This window comes from Eptesicus fuscus, chromosome 13 (assembly GCF_027574615.1).
Source record: "Eptesicus fuscus isolate TK198812 chromosome 13, DD_ASM_mEF_20220401, whole genome shotgun sequence".
In the NCBI taxonomy this organism is placed as follows: domain Eukaryota; kingdom Metazoa; phylum Chordata; class Mammalia; order Chiroptera; family Vespertilionidae; genus Eptesicus; species Eptesicus fuscus.
Window position 1 is genome coordinate 78,055,112 of NC_072485.1, and position 27,703 is coordinate 78,082,814.

A 27,703-nucleotide genomic window follows, 5' to 3' on the forward strand; every position below is an offset into this window, starting at 1 on the left:
TATCTGGCCACTCAGTGTATAGCCTATATAATAAAAGGCTAATATGCAAATTGTTCCCTCGACCAGGAGTTCGACCAGCAGTCGAACCAGGAGTTCCCCTAACCCCCTGGCCAGGCTGGCTGGACCCCACCCATGCACGAATTCATGCACCGGGCCTCTAATACACACACACACACACACACACACATACACACACACACACACACACACACACTGAGTGGCCAGGTTATTATGCGTTCAGAGATCATCATAATCTGGCCACTCAGTGTATCACCTGCCTGTGTCCCTCTCCCATGCACATCCAAGGGAAGCACAGAGACCAGCACCCAATGTTACTCGCAGCAATGTTTGTAATCCCCCAAACATAGTGCCCCTAATGTCCGCCAGCAGGGGCAGGTCAGCCCACTGGGGTGTTTATTGGACACTAGAGGCCTGATGCACGGAATTTGTGCACTTGGGGGGTGGTGTTCCTCAGTCGGGCCTGCACCCTCTCACAGTCCAGGAGCCCTTGGGGGATGTCCGACTGCTGGCTTAGGCCCGCTCTCCGCAGGGCCTAAACTGGCAGTCAGACATCCCTAGTGCTGCTGTGGAGGCGGGAGAGGCTCCCACCACCACCACTGCTGCACTCGCCAGCTGTAAGCCCATCTCAGGGCTTCTGGCTGAGCGGTGCTCCCCCTGTGGGAGCGCACTGACCACCAGGGGGTAGCTTCTGCATTGAGCATCTGCCCCCTGGTGGTCAGTGCGCATCACAGCGACCGGTTGTTCGGTTTGCATATGAGCCTTTTATTATATAGGATGAGTAAGTGTGGTCCAGGACAGGAAAACCTCAGAAATAAGAGTTGCAGAAAGATATGTAGACTCCAACACACATGGCCCAAAATTTTAAAATATGCAAAGCAATCCTGGATAGTGTTCAATGATGGTAGGTTTGAAACTTTCTGGGGGGTTTGCAGGATGTGATCTGAAACCTGCCCCTTATGCAGAGGACCAACAGAGATCGAAGAAAGAGGCAGGTCGCTCCAGATGGGTAGGTGGCAGTTTTAGTGAACCAGAAACTTCCTTACCAGGCTTGTCTTGGGCCCCACACCCAAGAAACTCCCCATCCCAACCCCCAAATCTTACACATTGCATAGAGGCCTCACCTGGTCCAATCACATGTACCATCCAGGCAGTCAGACCACGTTACAATCTTCAGGCCACGTTAGGCTAGTTCCTCTAAAATAATGTTCCTCTCCTTTGTTTGTTGGACTTGCCTATGGCTTTTGCTGTAGTTGCTGTTCCAAATTAGCCCATTTTTACTGCTAAAATAACTGTTATTTTTAAGGTCAGCATGCCCCCAGAGCCTTGGGAAGGAGCACAGCAGCCCTGTGGGCACTTTGATCATATTTTAAAAATATATCTTGATTGATTTCAGAGAGAGGGAGAGAGGAACATCAATGATGAGAGAGAATCATTGATCGGTTGCCTCCTGCACGCCCCACACTGGGGATCAAGCCTGAAACGTGGGCAGGTACCCTGATGGGGAATTGAACTGTGACCTCCTAGTTCATAGGTTGATGCTCAACCATGGAGCCACACTGGCTGGGCGAGCATATTTTCATTTGCTTGTGGGCTCTTCAGGCTTCTTGTTGTTCAGTTTTGTTTTAACAGCTTTATTGAGATACATTCACCCATTTGAGGTGCATAATCCAATGAGAGGGGGTGCAGGGACTCCTGAGTCACGCCACCCATCCCCTTGCCCTGACTTCCCTCCCTGGCATGGCACTGAATCCACTGGGATTTGTGGGCGGGCACACACGGGTTCTCACATGCTCTGCCTGGAATGGCTGATTTGCTTCCCAGACCTAGTAAGTGCTTGAGAAATACTTGCAGAAATATGAGCCAGCAATTGTGGGCTCTGGCTTTGTACCTGGAGCTGTGCTTCTTCCCCGGTGATTTTTCTCAAGAACCATGGCAATTAGGTGCTATTGTTACCTCAGAGAGAATCAGAGAGGTTAGGCAACTTGCCTATATAGATAAAAGGCTAAGCAACCGTCTGACCGGTAGCTATGACATGCACTGACCACCAGGGGGCAAACGCTCAATGCAGGAGCTGCGGAGCTGCGGTGACTTGGCAGTGGCGGTTCTCGGGTGACGCACCCTGGAACCAGAGAGGAGGGAGCCCGATTCCAGGGTGCATCACCCAAGAACCGCCCTCTCACAATCTGGGACCCCTCGGGATGTTGGAGAGCCAGTTTTGGCCCAATCCCCGCAGGCCAGGCTGAGGGACCCACCTGCTGGAGGGACCCCACTCACTCTGCAGACGCCCTTCGAGCTGCAGCACCATCCCAGGTGCGGCCGGCCTGGGAGGGACCACGGGAGGTTGGCTCCAGGGCATGTCCAGCCCGTCTCGCCCAGTCCCTCCCCTCTGGCCACCTTCTAATTAATTTCCTTTCAATGTGCACGAAGCTGTGCACCGGGGCACTAGTAGGAGAATAAAGGGACAAAGGAAGGATGCAGCACTCTGTAGCCACAGCTGCCCTGGCCGGGTCAGGCTCTCTGTGGAGAGTGCAGATGAAGGAGCCCGTGGTGTAGGGTGGGGGGTGGGGTGGACATGAGGACTTGGTGCAGGCACCTGGATGGGCTATAGAGCTCTGCTGGCTGAGGGCTTCCTGGAGGAGGCACCAATTGCTGCCATGGTCCCGCTGACATTTTCATCCTGTAATTTCCACCTCCTCCCACATCTTTCTATTTGTCAGCTAATTTCCTGACAGCCTAATTTCCAGACCTGTTCCAGAGCCAGCTGGGGCGGGGGACAGGGGGAGAGAGGGCAGTCAACTTGGGAAGTGTAGGTGTGTGAACAGGGCGGCGGCGGGACTAGCCCAGCGGGTCTGTCAGGTTGCCCAGGTGCCGCTCCACTTCCAGGTGTGGGCGAGGTGGGCAGAGGGAGTCTCGTGTGGCCAGCGCCTCCTAGGAGGATTAGCAGCTGGCAGAGACCGGTGTGCAACCTGGGCAGGGGCAGGGTAGGCTCATCTGGGAGCAGAATGTCGGGCACCGAGGGCAAAGGCGTGGTGAAGGATTCAAGGGCGCAGCCCACGCTGGGGTATGTGGGGCCGTGGGGAAGGGGCAGCGGCAGAGGGGCCAGAGGGTGAAAGGCATTGGGGGGGGGCAGGGATGAGATGTGGGGCCACAGGGCAGCGCCCACGGGCCAGGGCCTGGCTCCACGCAGGGGGCGGGTGCTGCCTGCCCTGGTTGTGCCGTGTGTCCTCAGGTCACACTGTCCCCCATGGAGACCCCTGGGAGTAGCCTCAGAGGAACCCACAGTCCGGGCCCAGGGCTGGCCTGGCCCCGGGTGGGGGAGGAGGCAGGGGCTACAGGGGCCAAGCAGGTGTCCCCAGGGCTGGCCTGGTAGAGGGGGGAGGAACAGGGAGCTTCTTGGGAGGGGAGGCCAGAACCGAGTCTGGCTTTTGGTTCTAAAGGTGAGACTGTTTCTGGTTTTGGAGGTATTGCATTCTCGCTGTAGACCAGTGGTCGGCAAACTCATTAGTCAACAGAGACAAATATCAACAGTACAACGATTGAGATTTCTTTTGAGAGCCAAATTTTTAAACTTAACCTTCTTCTAATGCCACTTCTTCGAAATAGACTTGCCCAGGCCGTAGTATTTTGTGGAAGAGCCACACTCAAGGGGCCAAAGAGTCGCATGTGGCTCGCGAGCTGCAGTTTGCCGACCACGGCTGTAGACAATATGGAAGCTGCCCAGAGATGCTGAGAAGTCGATAAAAAGCTCAGGCGCAGGCTGGCGCAGGTTGCAGTGCTGTGGGCAGAGGTGGGGCTGAGCTGTGTGTGTGTGGGTGGGGGGGGGGGAGGGTCGCCATATCCTAGCTGTTGGGAGGGCAACTCAGGTGGGCTCTGGAGCCTGGGTTTCCTATCCTCACAATGCGTGACGGTAAGACTCGGAGGCCAGGTAAGCTGATGCACGCCACACGCTCAGCTCCGGCGGCCAGCTCTGCCCCCTCCCGGGGCTGCGGTACGCCCGTCGCCCACAGAATAGATTCCGACTCCCTCGTGAAGTCTGGCTGCATCTTGTTCTCAGGATGTGCCCTCACAGGGCCCTCCGTTCGGAGCACCCGCTTCCCCACCGCAGTCAGAGCCTCTGGCCGGCCTCCCACAGAGCCTGCAGCACCCCGATCGTGTCTGTAAGGCTGTGTATTCCCTGTCAGCGTGGTTCCATGTCTAGACTGGGTTTCTCCCGAGCGCGGGCCAAGTCTGCTGCGGTGACCTCTGTGGCGCAGGTCCACCGGGGTCAGGGGCCTCCGCGAGCCAGTCCCTGCTCCCTGCAGAGGGAGGCGAGGCAGGGGGCCACCGAGGATGAGAAGCAGGAGCCAGCTGTCCTGCTCCAGCCCCTGTGGGGACGCTGGGGACCGCAGCCCCCAGCCCCTGGTCTGCTTCCTCACTTTACTGGGCAGTGGTGGGTCTGGGCCTTTGGGTTGGGCCATGGACAAGCTAAGCCTGAAGCTGTCCCCAGGCATTCCCGGAGTTCACAGTGCGGACACAGACGAGGACGGCTGAGGAAGGCAGGGAACCCCTGCCCTGCCTGTCTCACCTGGGAAATGAGAGCCGAGCTGGGGTTGGGGTCCTGGGATGGGCGTCACACAGAGACAGAGACACAGAGAGATAGAGACACACACAGAAACAGACACACAGAGAGACAGACACACACAGAGAGACAGACACACACAGAGACAGAGACACACACAGAGAGAGACACACACACAGAGACAGACACACACACAGACACACACACAGAGAGAGACACACACAGAGACAGACACACAGAGACAGACACACACACACACAGAGACAGACACACACACAGAGAGACAGACACACACACAGAGAGACAGACACACACACACACAGAGACAGACACACACACACAGAGACAGACACACACACAGAGACAGACACACATACACACAGAGACAGACACACACAGAGACAGACACACACACACACAGAGACAGACACACACACAGAGACAGAGAAGCTCTGTGGCCTGGGAGGCGAAGAGCCCTGAGGCCTGGGTTAGGCCCAGAGCGGGCACTGACCAGCGTCCTCTCCCGGCTTTTGCTGGTGGTCTGGTGCTCTGGGTGGAGGGGAGGCATGAAGGTGTGCAGGGTGCGTGTGTTGGTGGGTGCAGGGCCAGCCCTGGCCCTCTGGGGTCACACGTGAGTCCCAGGAAGGGTGTCTGTGAGCCCATGTGGGGCAGGCAGAGGCAGGGTGGGTGCCTGAGAAGGTGGGGGGCCCGGCCCACACTGCCTTCACCCCGGCAGGATGGACCCCTTCGAGGACACGCTGCAGCGGCTGCGGGAGGCCTTCCGCTCGGGGCGGACGCGGCCGGCGGAGTTCCGGGCTGCGCAGCTCAAGGGCCTGGGCCGCTTCCTGCAGGACCACAAGCAGCTGCTGCAGGAGGCGCTGGCGCAGGACCTGCACAAGGTGCGGGGCGGCGGAGGCGGCAGGGGCGGGGGAGCTGGCCGTGTCCCGGTTCAGTCCTGTTCATGTCACAGGCCCTCCCTGGCACGCAGTGCTCACGGCACTCTCAGCATTGACTCCTCAGACAGGCGGGCTCGGTGGCTGTTCCATTACCGACGGGGACCTGAGACCCGTGAGGGTGTATCACTCCCCAAGGCCCTGCAGCTGGGAAGTGGCAGAGCGGGACCTGGAGCCCAGGCCACCTGCCCAGGGGACCGGCTGTGCTGTCCCCGGAGACGGTCTCCATGTCCCTGGTAGGGACCTCTGGGGACCCCTCACACTAGATCCCTTCCCCGTCCTGCCCCTGGCCTGACCCCCGCATTTCCCCCGCCGCAGTCAGCCTTTCAGGCGGACGTGTCCGAGCTCATCCTGTGCCAGAAGGAGGTGGACCTGGCGCTCCGGAACCTGCACGCCTGGATGAAGGACCAGCCAGTGGCCAAGAACCTGGTGAGCTGCTGGCTGGGCCCCTCGCACCCCGACCCAGGACAAGTCACTGACTCTCAGGACCTCTGTGTCCTCATGGGGACGCCACTGCACAAGCACCTCAAGGGCCCTGGAAGTAGGGGACTTAGGGGTGTCCTTGGCTGGGCCTCACCATCCATCTTGCACCCCAGTTAACGCAGCTGAGCTCCGCCTTCATCCGGAAGGAGCCCTTCGGCCTGGTGCTCATCCTCAGCCCCTGGAACTACCCCGTGAACCTGACCCTGCTGCCCCTGGTGGGCGCCCTCGCGGCCGGTGAGGCGGGGGTCTGAGCCCTCCTGGCCCATAGCCCTTCCCACAGGGGAGCCCCAGAATTCCACTAGGTTATGCCCTAGCCTCGCACACCCTCCCTGCACCTCTGCTTTCCGATGCCAGCCCTGGGGTGGGGGTGGGGACACCAGCGTCCCCCTGTGTCTCCCCCATCTGCCCCTGCAGGGAACTGCGTGGTGCTGAAGCCATCAGAAATCAGCCAGGGCACAGAGAAGGTCCTGGCCGAGGTGCTGCCCCAGTACCTGGACCAGGTGAGCGTGGCCTGACCCCCTCAGTCCCACAGGCCTGCCCCTGCCCGCCTGGGAGGTCCGGCATCCCGGGGGCCCACGGTGTCCCCTGAGCTGCCGTCCCTCCTTGCAGAGCTGCTTTGCTGTGATGCTGGGCGGGCCCGAGGAGACCGGGCAGCTTCTGAAACACAAGTTTGACTACATCTTATTTACGGGTAAGGATGGCCCCACCAGTGTCCTGGGGCAGGGCATCCGAGAGCAGGGTGGAAAAGGCTGTGGCCCCCCAGGGGAGTGTCCCGGGTGGCACCAGCCAGGCCTCTGGGTCTTGGAGGGCGGGATCCCGGGGAGCATGGCCAGGCAGATCCCAGGCGGTGTCTGAACCCTCTGGCCAAGGCCAGTTGAGGATGAAGGTCAATCCCATGTCCTCAGGGAGCCCTCGAGTCGGCAAGATTGTCATGGCCGCAGCCGCCAAGCACCTGACGCCCGTCACGCTGGAGCTAGGGGGCAAGAACCCCTGCTACGTGGACGACAACTGCGACCCCCAGATCGTGGCCAACCGAGTGGCCTTTTTCCGCTACTTCAACGCCGGCCAGACCTGCGTGGCCCCCGACTACGTCCTGTGCAGCCCCGACATGCAGGAGCGGCTGGTGCCCGCCCTGCAGAGCGCCATCGCCCGCTTCTATGGCGAAGACCCCAGGGCCTCCCCAGACCTGGGCCGCATCATCAATGAGAAGCACTTCCAGCGGCTCCGGGGCCTGCTGGGCTGTGGCCGCGTGGTCATCGGGGGCCAGAGTGAGGAGAGCGACCGCTACATCGGTGAGTCCCGCGCTCCCGACCCGGGGCCCCGGGCTAAGGCCCCTCCTCGCTGGAGGCCACAGCTGGGCCGAGGCTGGGCCCTGAGGTTCCCAGGGCCCCACTGATGGAGCCCAGCCAGGTCCACGGCCGTTGCCACGATTCCCGGACACTAACGCCACATGTCGCCGTGGTCTGAGCCTGTGACCCCGTGACCCCACCCTCGGGTCCAAGCCCTGCTTCTCGGAGCTGGGCCCAGTGTCCAGGCTCCCGAACCCTCAGATCCCCAGCTTCAGCCCCAGCACCTGCTGCTCCACAGCCGTGACCCCGGGTCCTGTGAGCCGATTCCCGGCCTGTGCACCCGCTGGGCTGTGCTTACAAAGCAGCCCCGGCCTCTGGGCCGCAGGACTCCGTGGGGACGCCGCTGCTCCAACAGGCTGGGGCCTGGGACCTTGGGCTCCAGGGCTCTGGGATCCAGTCACCCTGAGACTGTCAGACCACGGCTGGGACCCGGGTTCCTGGTCACTGCTCAGGGCCGTGGGGAGACTCTCTTCCCTAGAACATCCCCGAGCTGGAGCCCCGGTCCCTGGGCCCTGCCCGAGGCCCCACGCCCAGGGCTGAGCCGCCCCCTGTGCCCGGGCAGCCCCCACGGTGCTGGTGGACGTGCAGGAGACGGAGCCGGTGATGCAGGAGGAGATCTTCGGGCCCATCCTGCCCATCATGACCGTGAGGAGCCTGGACGAGGCCATCGACTTCATCAACCGCCGGGAGAAGCCCCTGGCCCTGTACGCCTTCTCCAACAGCAGCCAGGTGGGGCCCGCGCAGGGTTGGGGCAACAGAGGCGCTGAAAGGGGTGCAGACAGCCCACCCTAATCCAGTCACCTGGACGATGACTCCCTGCACAAGGGCGCCTGGCAGGGGAGGGCTCGGCACCCAAAACCTGCCAGACCGGTGCCTGGCGGCGTCTGCCCTGGCAGCCTCCATCGGGACGGAGAGCCCGCTGCCTGCCGAGAGTACCGTTTGCCTAAACCACGCAAAGGCTCTGTGTGGTGAGCAGAGCCCTGAGGGGATGGGGCGGAGCTAAGCTGCGTCCTGACAGGCCGACCAGGCTGCTGCTTGGGACCCTTTCAGCTGGGCTTCTGGTCAGGGCCCTTCCATGTGGAAAGTGCTTGAGAGGTGATGCTGCTCAGTAGAGGATGGAGCCAGGGAACAGCTGGGCCGAGCCCCCTTTCCCGACGATGAGCCCACCACTCTGCCCCCCACCACCCCCACCCCCAGGTAGTGAACCAGGCGCTGGCGCGGACCAGCAGTGGCAACTTCGGAGGCAACGAAGGCTTCATGTACCTGACTCTGTGGTCCATGCCGTTCGGGGGAGTTGGTGAGCCCTGCCCTCCTCCACCTCCAGCCCCCACCCCGGGGACGCCTGTGTGGGTCCTCCAGACCCAGAAAAGCCCAGTTTTGCCTTCATTCACTGTTAATGTCGATCTAAGCCCTGGGCCTCTCAAGGCCTCAGTTTCCCTATCGGCAAAATGGCCCTTAGAATGGCCAGGCTTTCCCTGAGCTGGCTGCCAGGGGTGGGCGGTGGGCTGCCCAGCCTCAGGCCCTCACTTGCGTGCCCATTGCAGGCCACAGCGGGATGGGAAGATACCACGGCAAGTTCTCCTTCGACACCTTCTCCAACCACCGCGCCTGCCTGCTCTCCCACTCGGGCCTGGAGAAGCTCAACGAACTCCACTACCCGCCCTACACTGCCGTGAAGAAGAGGCTGATGAGCTGGGCCTTGGGCTCCCAGAGCTGCACCCTGCTGTGAGCGCCTGGCCCATCTCCAGCGCCCTACCCCCACCGCCCCCTCGGCGGCTGCTGCCCACGTGCTCGGGCCCTGAAAGGCAGGCGTCCCCTCCAAGAGTGCAAAGGCCCTGCTCCCAGGGTTTTGTCTGAACAGTCTCCCTGCTGGACAGGACCTCTGGGCTGCTGGGCCCCTCTCTCGGGGCCCAAGTCCCCTGGGCATCCTCCTGACAGAGTCACTGGCCCTCTGCTTGGATATGTCTGGTGACGGAGACTTCACCCCCGCAAGGGTGGGCAATTCAGGTGGTTGGAAAGCACTCCCTTTCCCTGGCAAGTGTGGCTCAGCTGGTAGAGCATCATCCCATGCACTGAAAGGTCATGGGTTCGAGTCCCTGTCAGGGCACATGCTTCGGTTGTGGACTGGATTCCCCCAGCAGGAGGCAGCCAGTCAATGTTTCTCTCTCATCAGTGTTTCTTTCTCTCCCTTCCTCTCTCTCTAAAACCAATAAAAACATATTTTTAAAAAAAGGGAAGCACTCTCTTATATTAGGATCTATAATTCGGCTCCCAAAATATAGAGCTATTTCTTTTTTAAAAATACGTTTTTGTTGATTTTGAGAGAGGGATAGAGAGATAGAAACATTGTCAATCGGCTGCCTTCTGCACGCCCCTTACTGGGGATGGAGCCCGCAACCCCAGCATATGCCCTGACCGGGAATTGAACCAGTGGCCTCTTGGCTCATGAGTCGACATCCGCCGGGCAAATACAGAACTATTTCTGACAGCTCCCCTCACACCTGGCTTGGGGAGCTGACCTGAAGTGATTAGATCTGGCCAATTGCCTGAAGTATGTAATCGACAAGAACCCTAATGCTGTGTGTGGAACCAACAGGAAGGAGTGCGACGGTTGATTGGTGATGTCTGCGATTAGCACAGGCAGGGGTTGTGCACGGGGTGGCCGCGGCTGTCCTCCCTGCTCTTAGACTGCCCAGAGGAGATCAGAGCAGGCAGAGTCTACATCTGACCACTTTGTCTGACACACGGGGAAACTGAGGTCTAGACAGGACAGGGCTGACCTGAGTTTACACAGCAAACAGGGCAGAGCGCAGAGATGGCGGGCTTTGTGAGAAGTGTGGGCGAGGGCTCGGTCAACAGCACGTCTGGTCCGTTGTGACCAGCCCCTTGCTCTCTCCCCAGTCCTCCACCTGGAGGCCACTTCCACACCCCCAGGCCGGCTTTGGTGGGCTCCTCGCCCCTTGGAGCCCGGGCTAGTGGCCTGAGATGGAGGGAATCAGGGGGATATGATCTTCCTGCTCCCCCCGGGGATGGGTGGGGATGGTTGTCTCCACAAGGGTACAGGGTGGACTCAAAGGAGGTGCTAAACAGGGGCTTGTTGATGAGTGAAGGAAAGAATGGATAAGGAAGTGAAAGGACGAATGGATGGAAGGATGGGTGGGTGGGTGGGTGGGTAGAAGGGCAAGTGAGTGGGTGAATGAGATGATGGATAGTTGGTTGGGTGGATGGATAAATGATGGATGAGTAGGAGGCCCAGAGAGAAGCTGAGGGACCATTGGCCTGTGTCTAAGAGATCCCATCCTCCCACCTCTGCCTTGGGAAGTTGCTTCCTCAAAATGACCATTGGACTGAAAAGAGAGAGCCAGGGGGACTGAGAATAACTGGAGGGTGTCCAGGCCCCAGTCTGGGCAGTGAGCCCAGTGAGCAAAGAACAGACGATGCCGCTCATCGAAGACTGGACATTTCGCCGCCCTCACCCACCTAAGCGTGTTCCCTTTGCCCTCTCGGCCATTGGCTGCTGTGGTTCAGATGGGGGACAAAGCCTCCAGGGAAACGTGGCTCTGGGGGGCCACCGGAGGTGGGGAGGGGAGGGCAGTCCAGCGTGCCGGGCTCTGGTGGCCCCTGATTGGTAGAGCAGTCACATGACCGCATCCTGGCTGCCAGGGCGGCTGAGAGCAGGTGCAGCCTCCTGCCCGGAGGAGGCTGTTCCAGAGAGGCCCCAAATGTGACAGGTACGTGTCCCCTCCTCACTCCATCCCTCCCAGTCCCAGCCCTTTCCTTTCGGTCACCGCTGACCAGGCTCAGTCCCGGAGACAGTGTGTCAGGCACAGAACGAACACTGTTCCTGGGTTTTGACCCCGCACACAGGGTTCCGAGAGCCTTAGGGCCCTTCAGGCTTTGGCTCAGCTGCTCTCTCCTCCCAGCTCTCCCTCCCTCCCACCTCTTCCTCACCCCCACCTCCCAGAGGAATCCGGCAGCCGGGCTCCTGGCCTGGCTCACACAGCACCAGCGCGTCCTGCCGCTTCCCTGCCGCAGCGCCACCACCTCCACAGCCTGGGTGGCATCCCTCTCGGCCACTCGGACCGGGTGCCTCTGGGCAAGCCCCTTCACTTCTCTGAGCCTCTGTTTTCTTAGCTTGTGGAATGGACTCCCCCCACCCCTTAGAGTTGGTGTGAGGGTTAAAGGAGATCATGTGGGTCGGGTGCCCCGGGGGCCCCACTCTGGGATGCCGTGGAGCCCAGACTCTCTGTGAGGGAGCCAGCGTCGGGCACAGCGGCCCTGGCTGCAGAGGGCCCCGACCACAGCCCTCCCCGGGCTGCCCAGGGCCCTGCCACGGCCTGGCCTCGAGGTCTGTGAGAGCGGCCTCTCCTTGTCCCGCGGTCTCGGGCTCCTGCTGCCCGAGGCTTGGGGCCGTCCCAGGGTCCCTTAGAGCTCAGGGGTCAGCTTCAGCCATAGGTGCTGGTCCCACTGTGGTGACTGACCATAGTCCAGACGGGCCATTGAGAGAAACTACAATATGGGGTGAGTCTTCCTCCCACCCCCACCCGGACACCCGGCCGGCGGGAAGGAGTGGGCAGGGTGGCCCTCGTGGGGGTTGGGAGGAAGGAACAGGCTGCGATGAGGGTGCTGTGAAAACACAGCGGGAGGGCGGTGAGCAAAGGCCGAAGGGGGACGAGCCTGCTCAGGAGGTGGACGGTCAGGCAGGGGCTCGGAAGGAGTGGCTCCCAGGTCACGTGGCTCTCCTGGGTCAAGCCTGACCATTTTGTGGGTTGGCTCAGGTTTCGACCGCTCTCTGGGCCTCAGTTTCTCCAACTGCAGTGAAGAAGTTGGACCCGTGGAGGATGCCCCTGCCCTCGGTCATGCCAGGGTCTGCTGTGCCCGTTTCCAAGCTGGGGCTGCCCCTCCTCTCCCTCAGTCCTCTCAGCGGCTCGGGGCCAGGACAGAACCTAGGCCCAGAGAGGGCGCTGACGCTCCCCAAGTCACACAGCCTGTCAGGGATGGGCGGCAGGGCCTCAGGGCCGGGCACAGAGTAGGCACTGAGTCGACCGGGCTGGACAGTTCACTGCCCGGCTCTGCCTCCTCAGTGACCTTTGGACCATCCTTGAGACCATGTCAGAGCCCTGGGCAGCCCGGGGAGGGGTGTGGTGGGGGGCCCTCTGCAGCCAGGGCCGCTGTGCCCGACGCTGACTCCCTTACAGAGAGTCTGGGCTCCGCTGCATCCCAGAGTGGGGACCCCTGGGCCCCAGTCACATGTGATCTCATTTAACCTTCACACCAACTCTAAGCCTGGGGAGGGACAGGCCCGGAGGGGGGCTCAGACTGGACACCCCCAGGTTCCTGCTCTAGCTCCACCTCTGGTGCCCTGGGGCATTCTGTCCGAGCCTCAGGTTCCACATCTGGGAAATGGGTCGGAGGGTCACGTCCGAAACAAAGCAGGTGGAGTCACGAGCTACACCTGTCTCTCTGGGGGCTGCGAGGGCAGAGCATGTTGCTGCGGGGGGAAGGGGACACTTCTCACCTGGGTGGCCGCCAAGCTGCATGCCTCAACGAGGAACTTGTGGTCCCTGGTGGTGGTGGCCCAGGCTGCCAGTGGCTCGAGCCAGGGCTGCCTTCCGCCCCGGGCTGGCACCTGTGAAGTAACAGGCCTGCTTGGCAGCCCTCAGGCCTCTCTCGAGATTCATGTTCATCCCAGGCCTCGAAGAGTCCCTGCTGGTGATTTTCCAAGGCCACATGCAGCTCCCCACTGGGCGCCTGCCTGGCTCTGGCCAGAGCACCGGCCTGGCTGCAGGACCTGAACTCAGGGGACTGGGGCAGCGGCCGGTGGCAGGGGGGCTAGAGCTGGGTGGGGAGACCCCAGCTCCTGACCTCTGGCTGGACCTCAGCCTGCACCCCCCCCACCCCCACCGCCGCTCTCTGCCAACTTGTCACCAACACTTCCTGCCCGGGGATCTCCGGGCCCACAAATACCCGCTGCTCTCCATGTGCACACCCAGCCCTGGAGGCCCTGGAGGCCCTGGAGGCCCGGACACCCGGCAGGGAGCCACCTCCCAGCCAATGCATGGGACATGCTTCCCCCCACCCCCAGGCTGTGTCCCGTCTCCCCGTATATAACACCGGAGCATAACTCCCTTCTATCAAGTACACCCTGGTGAAGGTCTGGGCCCCTCACCTCACCTTAAGAGAAAGAAACCCTCATGGCCCTGGCCGGGGTGGCTCAGTGGCCTGTGCACTGAAAGGTTGCGGGTTCGATTCCCGGTCAAGGGCACATGCTGGGTTGCAGGTTAATTCCTTGGCCCCTGTCAGGGGGCTTGCAGGAGGCAACCCGTCGATGTGTTTCTCCCACATCTATGTTTTTTTTTTTTTTCTCTGTCTCTCCCCGCCCTCCCTCCCACTGTCTCTAAAAATCAATGGGAAAAACCCTCAGGTGAGGATTAACAACAACAAAAGGAACTCCTGTCAAAGGCAGGGAAGGGCAATGCTTACCCTCCAGGAAAGGTGCTCGGGCCCCTGAGGGAGCAGGTGGAGGTGGAGGTGCAGTGGGACTCACCTCAGTCACATCTTTTGACAGACAGCCGACCTGCCTGGCTGGGACTCTGAGACTCGTCAGACCTCAGGGAGCTCACCACCCCACCCCACCCCAGCTCAGCACTGGGCCCTAAGCAGGCGCACCCACCGGGCCCTCCACCCACGCGGGATGTGCTCGCGGCCTGAGCCTCGAGAGCCCCTGCGCCGCGTGGCAGTGGTCGGGGGCACCCACGGCAATGAGATGTCTGGCGTCTACCTGGCGCGGCACTGGCTGCGGGCCCCGGGGGAGCTGCGGAGACCCAGCTTCTCCGCAGTGCCCGTGCTGGCCAACCCAGCAGCCACGGCCGCCTGCCGCCGCTACGTGGACTGTGACCTCAACCGCACCTTCACCAGCGCCTTCCTCACGTGAGTGTCCTGGTGGCTGTGGGGCCCTGCCGCCAGGTGGCCCAGGCCCTTGGACTGGCTCTGAGAGCCTCACCTCACGCTCATCCTCCAGCCGCGAGCAGGGCACACCCCTCTGCTTTCGATGCCTGTTCTTCCTTTTCAGCTCAGACAAATCCAAACTGATGTCACCTCCTCCAGGGAGCCTTCCTGACCTCAGGCTGGGCCAGGGCCTCAGGCTGCATTCACTTTACTTTCTTTAATGGACATTCGCTGAGCCCCACCTCTGAGCCAGGCTCTGGCCAGCTCGGTTGAGAGAATGGGGAGTGAAATGAGGTGTCGTTCTCAGCTTACTGCGGGAGACAGAGGAGGAACCCAGTAACCACAACCCCGGGGGCTAAATGCAGGGTGGGGGCTACAGAAACCTGACCAAGGGTAGTCAGGGAAGGCTTCCTGGAAGAGGTGGTACCTCAGCCAAGCACGGAAGGGTGAGTCCCCATTAACTAGGTGAAGAGAGGAGAAAAGGAGCTTCCAGGGAAGGGCCCAGCAGGTGCACAGGTCTAGCAGTGAGACCAGCTGGAAGTGTGGCTGGAGTGAGAGCTGGTGAGGCAAGTGGGCCAGGCCAGGCCAGGCCAAGGGTTTGAACCTTACGGGGGCAGCGGGGAGCCAACAAGAGCCCTGAGAGGGGCAGGCACGCTGCAGAGGTCTGTCGCTCTTGCAGGGTCTCAGGGGTTCACTCCTGCCAGCACACGAGGCTCCCTCCCCTCCCCTGCTCTCATTAAGCCTCTGATGATTGAGACTGTGGGTGGTGATACCCCCATCCCTGCCCTTGCAGTGCCAGGGCCCACCCGGATGACCCATACGAGGTGACAAGGGCCCGAGAGCTGAACCAGCTGCTGGGGCCCAAGGCCTCGGGCCAGGCCTTTGACTTCGTCCTGGACCTGCACAACACCACGGCCAGCATGGGCACCTGCCTCATCGCGGAATCCGCCCACAACGTCTTTGCGATGCACCTGTGCCGCCACCTACAGGTGGCCCTGTGCCGGCGGAGTGCCGAGGGGGAGGGTGGGGAGGAGAGCAGGCTGGGGCTGGCGCCTCTCAGCTGGGGACGGGGTTGGGGGAGGGTGCCTCCTGGGCTCCAGTCCCAGGGCCCTGCCACCCTCTGGACCCCCCACCGCCCCTCCCCACGCTGCTCTGTGCTTCCTCCATGCGCCCCCCTCGACTCAGTTTCCCCGCCCAGGTAGGCCTGGGCCCTGACCCACCCCTCCGCTCACAGCTGCAGAGCCCCGAGCTGCCCTGCCGGGTCTTCCTGTACCAGCTGCCGGGAGAAGAGAGTTACAGCGTCAGCTCCGTGGCCAAGAATGGACTGGGTGGGCCCAGATGGTCGAAGTTCTCAGGGGCTGGGAAGGGCGGGGCCAGATGATGGGCGGGGGCGGGGTCTAGGGGTCCAGAGGGCCCAAGTCTCTGGAGTACCTGCCTGACCCCTTCCCTCTGGGTCCCCAGGACTGGAGCTGGGCCCCCAGCCTCAGGGAGTGCTGCGGGCCGACCTTCTCATCAGGATGAGGGCCTTGGTGGCCGCAGCCCTGGACTTCATCCAGCTCTTCAACCAGGGTGAGACCCCAGGACTTGCCGGGAAACGGAGGTCCTGAGAGGAGAGGGCCTGGCCCAGGGGCCCAGGGGCCAAGGAGCCCGGCTCTGGGGTGGGCTGGGAGCCAGCCCTGAGTGGCCCCCAGGGCCCACTCCGCCGGGGCCTGGAGGGAGGGACGGGCTCCCACACGCAGCCTCCCACAGGCACCGCCTTCCCTGCCTTTGAGATGGAAGCGTATAGAAAAGTGAGCAGCGTGAACTTCCCACGCACGGAGGCCGGGGAGCTGGCAGGCACGGTGCATCCTCAGCTGCAGGTGTGTGTGTGTGTGTGTGTGTGTGTGTGTGTGTGTGTGTGTGTTGTCCGGTGGAGCTCCTAGGTCACAGCTTTGGGAGGTGTCAGAAAACGGGCACAGAGGCAGGGACCACAGTGCCTCCCACAGAGTCGCCAGCACCCCCAAATCCGGAGCAGGGGGCAGTAGCCCGGGCCCATGCCCACCCGTACTGCCTCTGCGGGAACCCTGCACGGGCTGGGACGCTGGGCCACAGTGATCCTCACAGAGCCTGTGGAGGGGCCCCGGGGCCCCACAACAGCCTGGACACACCTCCCCTGGCTGCAGAGCGGCCGGGGGAGGGAAGGGGGGGCAGGCATGACCCTGCTTGGAGGTGCAAATACAGAGCCCTCTACTTCCCAGTTAATTCCTCAAGCATCCCTATGCGAGTTAGCAGGGAGTCCAGCATCTCCCTCTCCAGGCCTCCCCTTCCTGAATGTTCCAGGGACTGGGGGATCCTGTTTCTACTAGTCTATCTGGCAGGAAGAAGGTAGGCAAGGGCAGCCAACCAGCTGCCATTCTCCTTGCTGCCACATGGGGTCGCTGTGGAGCAAGGCCCACGCCCTCCGTGGCCTTTGCTTTCTGCACTGCCCAGGCAGCAGGGGTGCCCCCGATGGGCGCCTTAGCCCTAGCCTCATTAGTAAGTGTTCCCCAACCCTCCCCCCCAATCTGGCCTTCAGGTGTGAGAGGGGCATCAGAGGGGCCACCTGCCCTCCTCACTCCACCCCAAAGCTCAGCGGCTGAGCCCAGTGGCCAGCCAGAACCCCTCTTCCATGATGAGCCCTTGTGGGCCGGCAGGGTCCTCTCCTGCCGGTGGAACCAGTGGGAGACCCCTCCCGTGTCAGAGGTGACCCCGTCATTCTGGATCTGCCGGGATGGGTGTCTGTCTCAGGGGCCCCACCTCCCTCGGTCAGCCCTGTCCGTGCCACAACATGGGGGCGACCCAGCACACAGACCTGGCACACACTGAGAGCTTGGCAGGGCACGGGCATGACAGAGAGAAATATTGGGAAGAATTTGGTATTTCAAAAATACTCTGAAGGACCAAAGTAACAATTGTAGGAAAAGTCAGAACTTGGTCGGACCTTTTTGTTCGGAAACAGCTGCATGTTTCATTTTGAGGTGCTATCCTGTGACCATGTTGTGGGAGGGGGCTCCACCCTGTCAGTGTTTAGGGCTCCAGGGCCTTAAGCTGCCCTGCCCATCTTCCGTGCTAAGTAGTAACAGTCATTTTGATTGATTTCTTCCACAACTTTAATTTAATAAACTTTTATATTATGTTTACTAAATGCAAACATAAGTGCTATTAGCCATTTAACGTAAACCTCGGGGTGATGGGAGGAGAGATCATTCCTATTTTAAAGCCGAGGAAGCTGAGGAACAGAGAGGTTAAGTGACTTGCTCCAGGTCACACAGCTAGCAAGAATTTGCACCGAGGCTTTACTCTCTGTGCCTGTAACCACTAGGCACTCTTCCACAATGACAAACGTCTTTCCAAGGTGACTGGTGTCTCCCTTTCTAGGCACAGGGCCAGTTGGCATCTCAGTAGACACCCTGTCATATTGATGAAGGCAGTGAAGGAGTGAGTGGGTGAGGCCATAAGGGAGGGGCATCTCTGGGACAGTCCCTGCTGGGGTCACCCCCACTGGGGCCAGGGCAGAGGTCAGCCCCAGCACCCTTGGCCCTTGGCTGTCCTCCCAGGACCGAGACTTCGAGCCGCTGCGGCCGGGAGCACCCGTCTTCCAGATGTTCAGCGGCAAGGACGTGCTCTATGAAGGGGAGGCCACTGCGTACCCCGTGTTCATCAACGAGGCCGCCTACTACAAGAAGGGCATTGCCTTCTTCCAGACGGAGAAGCTCACGTTCTCTGTGCCTGCCCTGCCCGCCCCCGCCCCCGCCCCGGCTCCCTAACCCAGGCCACACCCGCCGGGCCTCAGGCCTCCCACCTGAGGCATGATCCCCAGCTCAGAGGCCCCCTTGCCATCTTCTATATAGCATGACCCTTGCCACACACACCCACCTCCATGCCTCTGTTTCCCATTCTATAAAGTGGATGATTCCAGGGGGCCATGGCTGGTGTCCTCCATCTTGTGTGGTGCCTCTCTGTGGCCTCAGGATCTGGGGCAAGTCTGGCCCCGTGTGGCCTTGGACATGCTGTGTGTCCTGGGGCTAGTGGTAGCTGTCTCTGTGCCCATGCATGTCCAGGGAAGATCCTAAACTGCGGGGGAACCTCTGAGGAAGGCTGTCCTCGGACCAGCAGAAGGGCTTCCAGAGGCCATGACCAGAGGAGGGTCCCCAACTTCCCACACTCCTGCGGCCAGAGGGTCGGCTAGGAGAGCAGAAGTGCGTGCCCAATATGTGCACACGTGTGTGGGTGCCCACGTGTATGCCCGCCCCAGGTGCTGTGTGTGCACAGGTGTTTCCGAGAACCAGTGCCGTGGCTGTCCTGGGAGGATCTGTATGTGATGGGCGCACAGCCCCATGTGCGTTTCCAGGCGTGTAATGAGCTCAGGGGAGCTCCGGGGAGTCAGGGCTGGGCAGGGCGTGCAGCTCGACAGAGCTCTCTCCACCCGGGCCCGCAGGTCCCGGTGCCGGCACACAGGGAGGAGGTGCCCGGGGGCAGGAGTGTGCCAGGGCCTACCGCTGGGGTCCCTGGGTCCTGGCCAAACTGTCCACGGCAGGCAGAACGGGGAGGGTGGACGCTCCGAGCGCAGCCCCACCGTGCCCACACCCGCCTGAGCCGGCAGGGCATGGTTCCTGGCTGACAGGGGCTGGGAGAGCCCGAGCTCCGTGCTCTCGAGGCCTGGCTCCCCGGCCCTCCACACCCGCCGGCCCATCCATCTCCCCGCGGCCACAGCTGCCACGCCGCCTCCTGCTATTGAGCAGCGAGATGAGAAGGTGTGAAGGATACGGGGACGCCAGGGACGGGCTGGCAGGCAAGATGGATGAGGGGGCAGGGGGCCAGGAGGTGCCTCCGGCAGGAAGAGCTGGCCAGCGGGAGGGGCTGCGCAGGGAGGAGTGCGTGAGTGCCTGGTATGTGTGCATGGGGGGCGGGTGTGTGAGCGTGTGTGTCTGTGCACACAGGAGCTTGTGCACGTGTGAACACGGGTGGTGGCAGGTTGGTATCTGTGTGCACGTGTGTTATATGGGTTGGCATGTCCGTGTGGTCATGTTCATGTTCATGTGTGGGGGTGTTTCCCAACACACAGACCAAGGCGTGTACAAGCGCACACACACGCACACACACACACACACACACATGCACACACACGGGCCAACAGAACCCCAGGCTGGCCCGCCCCCAGGTCCGGGCTGAGAGGGAGCTACCAGGTCCCTCCATCATCAACCCCACCTCCCACTCCACCCACTGCGGATCCTGGGTCAGGGTGGCATGGCCCTACCGCAGGGTGGCCCCTGGGTGCCATGGGACTCTCCATCACCAGCACAGAGAACTCCCACCCAACTTGCCCAGCAGCAAACCCCGAGCCAGCGCAGCCTTCCCCCAGGGCTGGCTCGGTGTGTGCCAGGGCCCGGCCGCCGTCTCCCTGCAGGACCCCTCAGGCTCGGCAGGCAGGCATCGGGGACCTGGGGACTGAGGGCCCGCGGGCCTGAGCTGAGGGGGGAGAGGGGGCCTGAGGCTCGAGGCTCTGGGAGGGGCAGCCCGTCCCGCTGATGCCCCTCTGAGGCATGGGCCTCTGCCAACCCCACACCCCCAGTGCCAGCCTCTGGAGGAGGAGCGGGGGTGGGGCTGGGACGAGCTGGCCTTGGTGGAGCCTGCCAGCCCAGCCTGGGTGCTCTGGCCTGGGGTCAGCCTGGGCTGCTCCCTCCCAGTGGGCAACCTGGGGTCCAGCCAGGTGCCCCTTCCCGGCCACGTGGAAGGAACCAAATGGCCAAACGGCACTCCCAACTGAGAGCAGCCAGCTTCGGGGACCCCACGCCCTCTGCCTTCCTGGCCAGTGATTGTGTGTCCCCTGAACGCCCAGCACAGGGCCAGCAGGGGGCAGCCTGGAGAAGGTACCTGGTCTGGCTGGGAGAATGGACAGACCCCTGGGCAGCGCAGACCGACCCCCGCGGCCTCGCCGGGGCCAGCCTCCCATCCTGTGGACTGTATAGGCCTCCGCAGCCAGGGCGGGGCCGGCTCACCGCCCATCCCAGGCAGGAGAGATTATGCACCTAGTTCAGTTGGGGAAACCGAGGCACAGGGATGGTCAGGGACCTGCCAGTGTAGCACAGCTCATTGGGCCAAACCATGAGGGGCACCAGGCTCCCTCCCGCCCACGCGGGCTCTGTCTCTGCAGCACCTGCTCTAGTTTCCTGCTCAGCTTCCCCGTGGCTCCACCCCCGCAGCCCCAGGTCAGGGGTCTGGGTCCTGGTGGAGGCCACTGCCTCTGCCCTGCAGCCCCTGTGCTACTGCCACTGCCCTGGCCCCCCACCTCCCCGAGGCCCCATCGGCCCAGCCCCTCCAGTCAGCCAGGCCTGGGCCCCTGCGGACCACCCAGCTCGTCCTCCAGATAGGCCCCCACCCTGTGCCTGGGCCATTGATCAGGAATGGCTGGGGGCTCCTAGCCGGGGAAGGGAGGGAGCCAGGAGGGGGCCGGTAGGGGAGAGGGAGGCTTTGCCACGTCAGAGCCTTCCCACCTGCCCTCCTCCCGCACAGCGCCGCCCAGGGCAGGACCAGCCTGGCCAGTGGCCTCAGACGGTGCAGCGTGCGGTGGCTTGGAGAAAGGGGCCCTGCACAGCCCAGAGCCGGGGTCCCCCCTGCAGAGACCAGGTGTAAAACCAAGACCCGGCGACTGAGGAGCAAAGGACAGTCCTGCCAAGAGACCGAAGACGGACTGAGCACCTGAGAGACGGGCTGTGCGCTGAATGAACCAGGAGACCAGGAGTGGCTGACCACCCCGCCCCAGCCCCGGCCGGCAGGGCCCGGACTGAGCCGGGCTGCTCCTGGACAGCCAGGCCGTCCGCATGGCAGGTACAGTGTGGGCAGCCAGTGTGGGCGGGTTCCGGCTCTGGAGTGAGTGGGGCAGGGCAGGGACCAAGGAAACCCCACTGGACCCGGGCCCCGGGCAAGAGGGTGAGGCAGGGGCACCCCAGGCTGTCAGGGCAGGGCTGATGGACTCCCAGCCATCCAGGTGCAATTATGGGGTGCCGACAGGCAGGGGTCAGAGCTGCTTCTGGGAGGTGAGAGCCTTATCAGGCATGGGTGACCTTGGGCCTGTCCCCTCCCCTCTCCGGGCCTCGCCCCTGCAGCCTGTGGGAAATTGGCATCTCCCGACCTGAGCGGTGCTAGTTTTAGGGGGACTGGGCTGAGGACAGGCCCCCCGCTCCAGTTTCTGAGGGCACTGAGGGGCGGGACATTGACTGGGAGGGGCAGGGGGCTCAGAGAAGACTTGGGGGCCAGTGACCAGCCTGTGAAGCCCCCGGGCCCAGCAAAGCCATGAGCTTCTCCCTTGGGACCCACCACCGTGGACGCTGGGGGCTGGCCTCATACCTGGATGTCACACCTGCAGCTGCCCACCTGATGGCCTGGTCCCAGAGGATGGGGGGCATCTGTCTATCCACCCTTCACGCCCCGCTGGGGTATGCAGACCGGACATTCCACCCCACGCACCCCCCGACCCCAGGAATACGGGGGCTTTAGCGAGATGCCCCTTCTCCAATGTAGTCCGAGGCCCCACACTCTTACCAGGTGCTTCCTCAGCGCCAGCTGTGGCCAGTTTGGCTCTTCAGACGCTCCCTCCACCCACCTATCTGTCTGTCTGTCCATCCACCTGACACCGATATTCTACCTCTGCCCAGGGGGTCCCACGGTGTTACCAGACCCTCGGCTCCTCCTGCGGCGGCTATTAACTAATCACTTGTGTTTCAGGATTTTTTTTTTCTATTTTGAATTTTTTAATTGTGGAAAATGTACGTAAAATTAAAACTGCCATTTTAAAATGCACAGTTTAGGGGCCTGAAGCACAGTCACACTGTTGTGCAGCCGTCACCACCGTCATCTCCAGAACGCTCTGCGTCTTGTAACGCTGAAACTCTGTCCCCTTTAAACACTGACTTCCCCTCCCCTCCCCCAGCTCCTGGCACCCACCGTCCTACTTTCTATTTACGAATTTGACAGCTCTAGGGACTTCCTGTAAGTGGACTCGTACAGTATTTGTCCTTCTGTCTGGCTTATTTCACTCAGCATATGTCCTCCATTTCCTTCTTTTTAAAAATATATATCTCTATATATATTTATTTCAGAGAGGATGGGAGAGAGAAAGAGATAGAAACATCACTGATGAGAGAGAATCATCAATCAGCTGCCTCCTGCACACCCCACATGGGGACCGAACCTGCAACCCAAGGCATGTGCCCTGCCTGGGAATCAAACCGTGACCTCCTGGTTCATAGGTCCACCCCTCAACCGCTGCGCCACGCTGGCCGGGCAGCGCTTCCTTCTCTTTAAGGCTGGAGAACAATGAATAGTGTCTGGATAGTCCACATTTTGCTTATCCATTCACGGACACTTGCGTTGCCTCCGCCACTGCCTATTGTGAACAGTGCTGCCGTGAGCAGGATGTACCGTCCCTGTCGGGGCTGCTGCTCTCAGTTCTTTTCGGTAGATGCCAGGAGTTAGGTGGTTGGGTCATGTGGGAATCCTAAGATTAGTTTTTTGGGAACCACCATTCTGTTCCCCACGGCGACGGCACCGTTTTACAGTCCCACCCGCAGGGCACAGGGTTCCAATTGCTCCGCCTCCTCACCAACACATAATTTTCTGTTATTGTTATTGTTTTGCTAATCACCATCCTCGTGGGTGTAAACATCCCATCATTGTAGTTAGGATGTTTTTTGTTTAACCAGAAGGGTGGAGGGTGACACAGCTTTTGGCCAAGGCTTGTGCCAGGATTGCAGATCAAAAGGCAGGATCTTGAGAGAAAAGTGAGGAGGCCAGAGCAGACAGATGGCTCCCGGAGGCAGGATTTGGGGTGGTGGTGGGGGGGGGTTCAGGTCAGAGACGGTAAGAGCAATTCGTGGTAATGTGGGGGGTCTCCTCTCAGCTCAGCTCTTCTTCGGCGGGACAAGGCCGTGGGGTCTCCACGGAGCTGAGACACACCCCCACCCCATCCCCACATCTCAGGCATCCCGTTATCTGTAAAACGTGTCATTACGAAGGGCTAACTGTGTGCCAGGCCCCGTAGGTGTCCTCCCAGGCCCTCCCTGCAGCCCTGTGAGCCAGGCATTGTGAAGCCCTGGAGATGGCTGTGGAAGCTGAGGCTCAGGGAAGTGAAAGTGAAGCAATTTGCTCGCGGCCACCTGGCAGCTCAGGGATCCTCTGGGGAGCCAGCCAGGCCTGGTCTCCGGTCGTCAGGAGCATTTTATTTATTTTAAAATTTTTCTTTATTGATTAAGGTATTAATATGTGTCCTTGTCCCTCCTTGCCCCCCCCCCCCCCGTCTGTGTCCATTGGTTAGGCTTATATGCATGCATACAAGTCCTTTGGTTGATCTCTCCCCCTTCCCCCCACCCTCCCCTACCTTCTGATCGATAAGTGAGCGTTTATTTACCTTACGAGGTGATGCTGAGTCACGTTAACTGTGGGAACACACAGACCTGGCAGTCAGGGAGGACTTCCTGGAGAAAGAGGCACCTAGATGCAGCCTCTGGAGGCTGAGGGCCAGCTCGGTGGAGTGGGGGCGAGCAGGGTCCATGCTTCTGTCCTCTCTCCCCAGCCTTCCTCGCTGCGGGCCTTGGGGTACTTGCAGCTTCCGAGACCTACCCCGTGCCCATGAGCAGCTCCAGCTGGGAGCCCCGGCTGGTTTCTCCGTTCCCATCAGGCCTTTCCACTGGCTCCGCAGGGGCCCGAGCCATGGCTGAGCCCACCGGGCAGGGCCCCAAGAACCCGCACGTGTCCAGCGTGACGGTCCAGCTGGAGATGAAGGCTCTGTGGGAGGAGTTCAACCAGCTGGGCACAGAGATGATCGTCACCAAGGCAGGCAGGTGTGAGGGGAGGTGGGGTGTGCATGTGGGTGCGGCCGGGCCAGGCTGGGGCCGCACTCAGGCTGCGGGCACCCCCCTCCCGCAGGAGGATGTTCCCCACCTTCCAGGTGAAGATCCTGGGCATGGACTCGCTGGCCGACTACGCCCTGCTCATGGACTTCGTGCCCCTGGACGACAAGAGATACAGGTGTGGGGGCCTCGGGGGGAAGCGGCTCAGTCCGCAGGTGCTGAGATGGGGAGTCGACCCCTCGCTGCACTCCGGGGAGGCAGGGGCCAATCAAGCAGCATCAGGGAGGCCTGTCCTGGGGCAACAGCGGGGAGTGTGGTGGCAGGGGCACCAGCCCAGCAGCCGACAGCGGGCAGTGGGCCAGCCCAGGACAGCAGGTGGGACCACAGGAAACTCTCAGAGCCTCTGGTTCCTCGTGTGCAAGATGGGGGTAGTGCGTGGGCACTCCTGGGGGCGCTAACAGCCCCTTTGCCCGCCGGACTTGGCTCCAGGCCGGGGCAGCAGGTGAGGGTGCTGTGTTATGCAGACGGGGCATCCTCACCAGCTCACTCTGCCCCCCAGGTACGCCTTCCACAGCTCGGCCTGGCTGGTGGCAGGCAAGGCGGACCCGGCCACGCCCGGCCGAGTGCACTTCCACCCCGACTCACCGGCCAAGGGCGCACAGTGGATGCGCCAGATCGTGTCCTTTGACAAGCTCAAGCTGACCAACAACCTGCTGGACGACAACGGCCACGTGAGGCCCCGGCATGGGGGGCGGGGCCGGGCCTAGTCAGGGGCCTGATTCTGACGAACGGGAGCCAGGCCTTGCTGCCCAGCATCCCCGCCCACCGCTGCTGGTCACCTGGCCGAGGCTGGGCCGGGCCGCAGAGGGCACTGTTCAGGCAGGTGGGGGAAGTGGGCTGAGGGAGTGGGAATGTTCCAGCAAACACAGTCCTTCTCATGGACAGTGTATGGACAGGCCCATGGTAGGTCACACAGGACTGTTGACACTCTGTAGATCAGACAGAGATGGTGCCCTCACAGGGCTCACCTCCTGGGGGAGGGGCGGATGGTGAGCAAAAGTCCAGGAAACACTGGATGCGGTGTCTCAGGGGGTGTTAACCGCCGGGAGCACAAAGGCCCCAGGAACAGGGCTGGGAGGCGGCTGCTCCCTGGGGCCAGGAAGTCGCTGCGGAGGATGAGGGCAGGATGGGAAGGACAGAGGGAGCCTGTGCGTCTAGAAGGGGAGCTGTTGCGGGTGGGCAGAGGCGCTGAGAAGTGTTGGGAGAGCTGGGGGACCGCACAGACGCTGCCATGTGGCTGCACTGGAGCGAGGAGGGGGCGGGGTGGGGAGAGGCCCTAGGCCAGGCTCACCTGCTCAGAGAGGATTCTGGGTTTTTCTCTGGAGCCACAGGAGGGGTCTGAGGAGGGGGTGACATGCGTGGCTCCCTGGGTGGAGAGTGGACAGAGGGGCCAGGTGAAGGCAGGGAGGCAGCCAGGAGGCAGCTGAGGAAACCCAGGTGAGATGGTGGAGGCCAGATGGGGTAGAGGCCCTGGGGTGGGCGAGGCGGTCAGATATTGGACAGTTCTGAAGGGAGGCGGGCAGCCGACCTGTGGGTGTGAAAGAGCAAAGCAGCGGCTCAAACCCCAGGGGCCTGAACCACCCGCAAAGGAACGGCGGCAGCAGGCTCAGGGCACTCCCTGCCCCGGGGATGGCGGCTTCGGCCTCAGTGACACCTGCTGTCCCCCCACAGATCATTCTCAACTCCATGCACCGCTACCAGCCCCGCTTCCACGTGGTCTTCGTGGACCCGCGCAAGGACAGCGAGCGCTATGCCCAGGAGAACTTCAAGTCCTTCGTCTTCACGGAGACCCAGTTCACGGCCGTGACGGCGTATCAGAACCACCGGGTGGGTTGGGCCACAGCTTATGGGGCACCTGCCAGCCCATTTCATAGGCATGGAGACTGAGGCTCAAGTCTCTTAGTCGCCACATACACACAGACCCCAGCCCTTCTCTCCTTCCCTGGAGCTCAGTGAGCATCTGCCCAGTCATTCCCCTCCCTTCACACCCACTGTGGTTCCGGGTCCCAGGGCCTCCTGACTGGGGGGTCCAGGGAGGTAAGGATGGGGGAGCCTGGAGCCTCACAGCCTTTCCCCAGTTCAGGGCTGACCCTTAACGTCACTCTCTTCTCGGCAGATCACGCAGCTGAAAATCGCCAGCAACCCTTTTGCCAAGGGCTTTAGAGAGAGTGACCCGGACTCCTGGTACTGACTGACTCCTGTCAGGCTTGCCCCGCTGCCCTGACCCAGCCCCTCAGCCCCGTCCCCAGGCATCTGCTAGGGCTGGGCTCCTTAGGAGGGCCACGCCCATTGACTGGTCCTGGGTCTCATTGGCTGACTCGGAACCAGATCCTTGGCGTGGTTCTTCACCTTGACCCCTGCCCATCCCTGCCTGCCCCCCTGCCGATCCCTGCCTGCCCCCCTGCCCCCATCCCTGCCTGCCCATCTCCAGGACTGCATCTGCACAGCCCCTGCTCAGCGTCCCAGCCCGGAGTCGCAGCAGCCTCGGCCCCTGCCTGCTGACAGGCTCCACAGAGCAGGAGAAAGGTTAGACCCCAGAGGGACCAGAGCCGACACGGTGGGTGAGAAGCCAGGGGGCAGCACCACAGGGCTTCCAAGAAGGGGCTCTGGCACACTCAGCAAGCCCACTGGGCACCTGTGTGGACAGAAGGGGAAGCAGAGATTTCTTAGGCAATTTGGGGAGAGGGCAGAGAGAACAGGGTAGAGACATGTTTCTGAGCCGGGGGTGGAGGTGGGGCGGGCGGGTGTGAACAGGTGAACTTCCTGGAGGAGGTGGTTCCCAAGCTGGGCCTTGCAGGACTGGGAAGGAGAAAGTGAGAAAGAAATTCCAGGCAGAGGCAAGAGCGAGAGCAAAGGCTGAGGTGGGCAACTTGGGGTGGGAGAAGCCGAGACGGGCAGGAGTGGATGTGAGGGGAGGTCTGGGGTTCACTCAGGCCACTTCCTCCCTCAGATCCCAACAAAGCTCCGGCTCCCACCTCCAGGACCCCTGCTCGGCTCCACCATCCGCTGCTGGCCACCCCCGAGGCTCTGCTGGCCCCCGCCACCTACCGGGCCCTCGCCTATCAGGACCTGTACCCTGGAGCCTCAAGCTCTCTTGGAATCCCAAGGGCCCGGCCCACACCATATCCCCTCCCCAATATCCAGGCTGACAGGGATCAGGGGGGCCTGTCCCTCCAAGCTGGGATGGGGCTCCTGTCCCCCACTGCCACGTGCCTGAGGTCTCACCAGGACCCTCAGTGATGATGGGTACCCTGTGGACAGAGTCCTCTTACCCTGGACCCCACGCCCTCCAGCCTCACCTCTGCAGAGACCCCTCCCCTCCCAAGGAGAGCGGTGAACACAGAAGCCGAGAGGGAGGTGACCTGCCCAGAATCACGGCAAGGCTGGGATGGTGCCAGGCTTGGAGCCAGGCCTCCTACCTCCCAACCTGTCCCCTTCTGCCTTGGGGGTGACTCCTCCAAACCC

At 61.8% G+C, this 27,703-nt stretch overlaps 3 protein-coding genes across 4 annotated transcripts; all 3 read left to right on the top strand.

The window, feature by feature from the left end:
- The first annotated feature begins 3,023 nt into the window (after positions 1 to 3,023).
- On the top strand, positions 3,024 to 9,444 carry ALDH3B2 (aldehyde dehydrogenase 3 family member B2). 2 transcript variants are annotated; one of them, XM_008146856.3, is made up of 10 exons: positions 3,024 to 3,082; positions 5,316 to 5,478; positions 5,851 to 5,961; positions 6,129 to 6,249; positions 6,430 to 6,515; positions 6,625 to 6,706; positions 6,921 to 7,307; positions 7,927 to 8,093; positions 8,562 to 8,661; positions 8,909 to 9,444. In XM_008146856.3, exons 1-10 carry the CDS (start codon positions 3,024 to 3,026, stop codon positions 9,091 to 9,093), a joined length of 1,461 nt encoding a protein of 486 aa, XP_008145078.3. In that variant the 3' UTR covers positions 9,094 to 9,444. The 2 variants fall into 2 exon arrangements, with proteins under 2 accessions (XP_008145078.3, XP_054581013.1); XM_054725038.1 differs by lacking the exons at positions 3,024 to 3,082; positions 5,316 to 5,478; positions 8,562 to 8,661 and having other exon boundaries at positions 5,917 to 5,961; positions 8,909 to 9,082.
- Positions 9,445 to 14,058: 4,614 nt separating this feature from the next.
- On the top strand, positions 14,059 to 18,097 carry ACY3 (aminoacylase 3). Its single transcript, XM_008147021.3, has 6 exons — positions 14,059 to 14,294; positions 15,106 to 15,301; positions 15,547 to 15,640; positions 15,774 to 15,881; positions 16,062 to 16,171; positions 17,888 to 18,097. Exons 1-6 carry the CDS (start codon positions 14,059 to 14,061, stop codon positions 18,095 to 18,097), a joined length of 954 nt encoding a protein of 317 aa, XP_008145243.2.
- Positions 18,098 to 21,151: 3,054 nt separating this feature from the next.
- TBX10 (T-box transcription factor 10) lies at positions 21,152 to 27,616 on the top strand. Its single transcript, XM_008147022.3, has 8 exons — positions 21,152 to 21,158; positions 23,902 to 24,169; positions 24,255 to 24,356; positions 24,738 to 24,909; positions 25,910 to 26,065; positions 26,355 to 26,422; positions 26,670 to 26,764; positions 27,189 to 27,616. The coding sequence occupies exons 1-8, from the start codon at positions 21,152 to 21,154 to the stop codon at positions 27,476 to 27,478; spliced, it is 1,158 nt and encodes a 385-aa protein (XP_008145244.2). The 3' UTR covers positions 27,479 to 27,616.
- Positions 27,617 to 27,703: the final 87 nt, after the last annotated feature.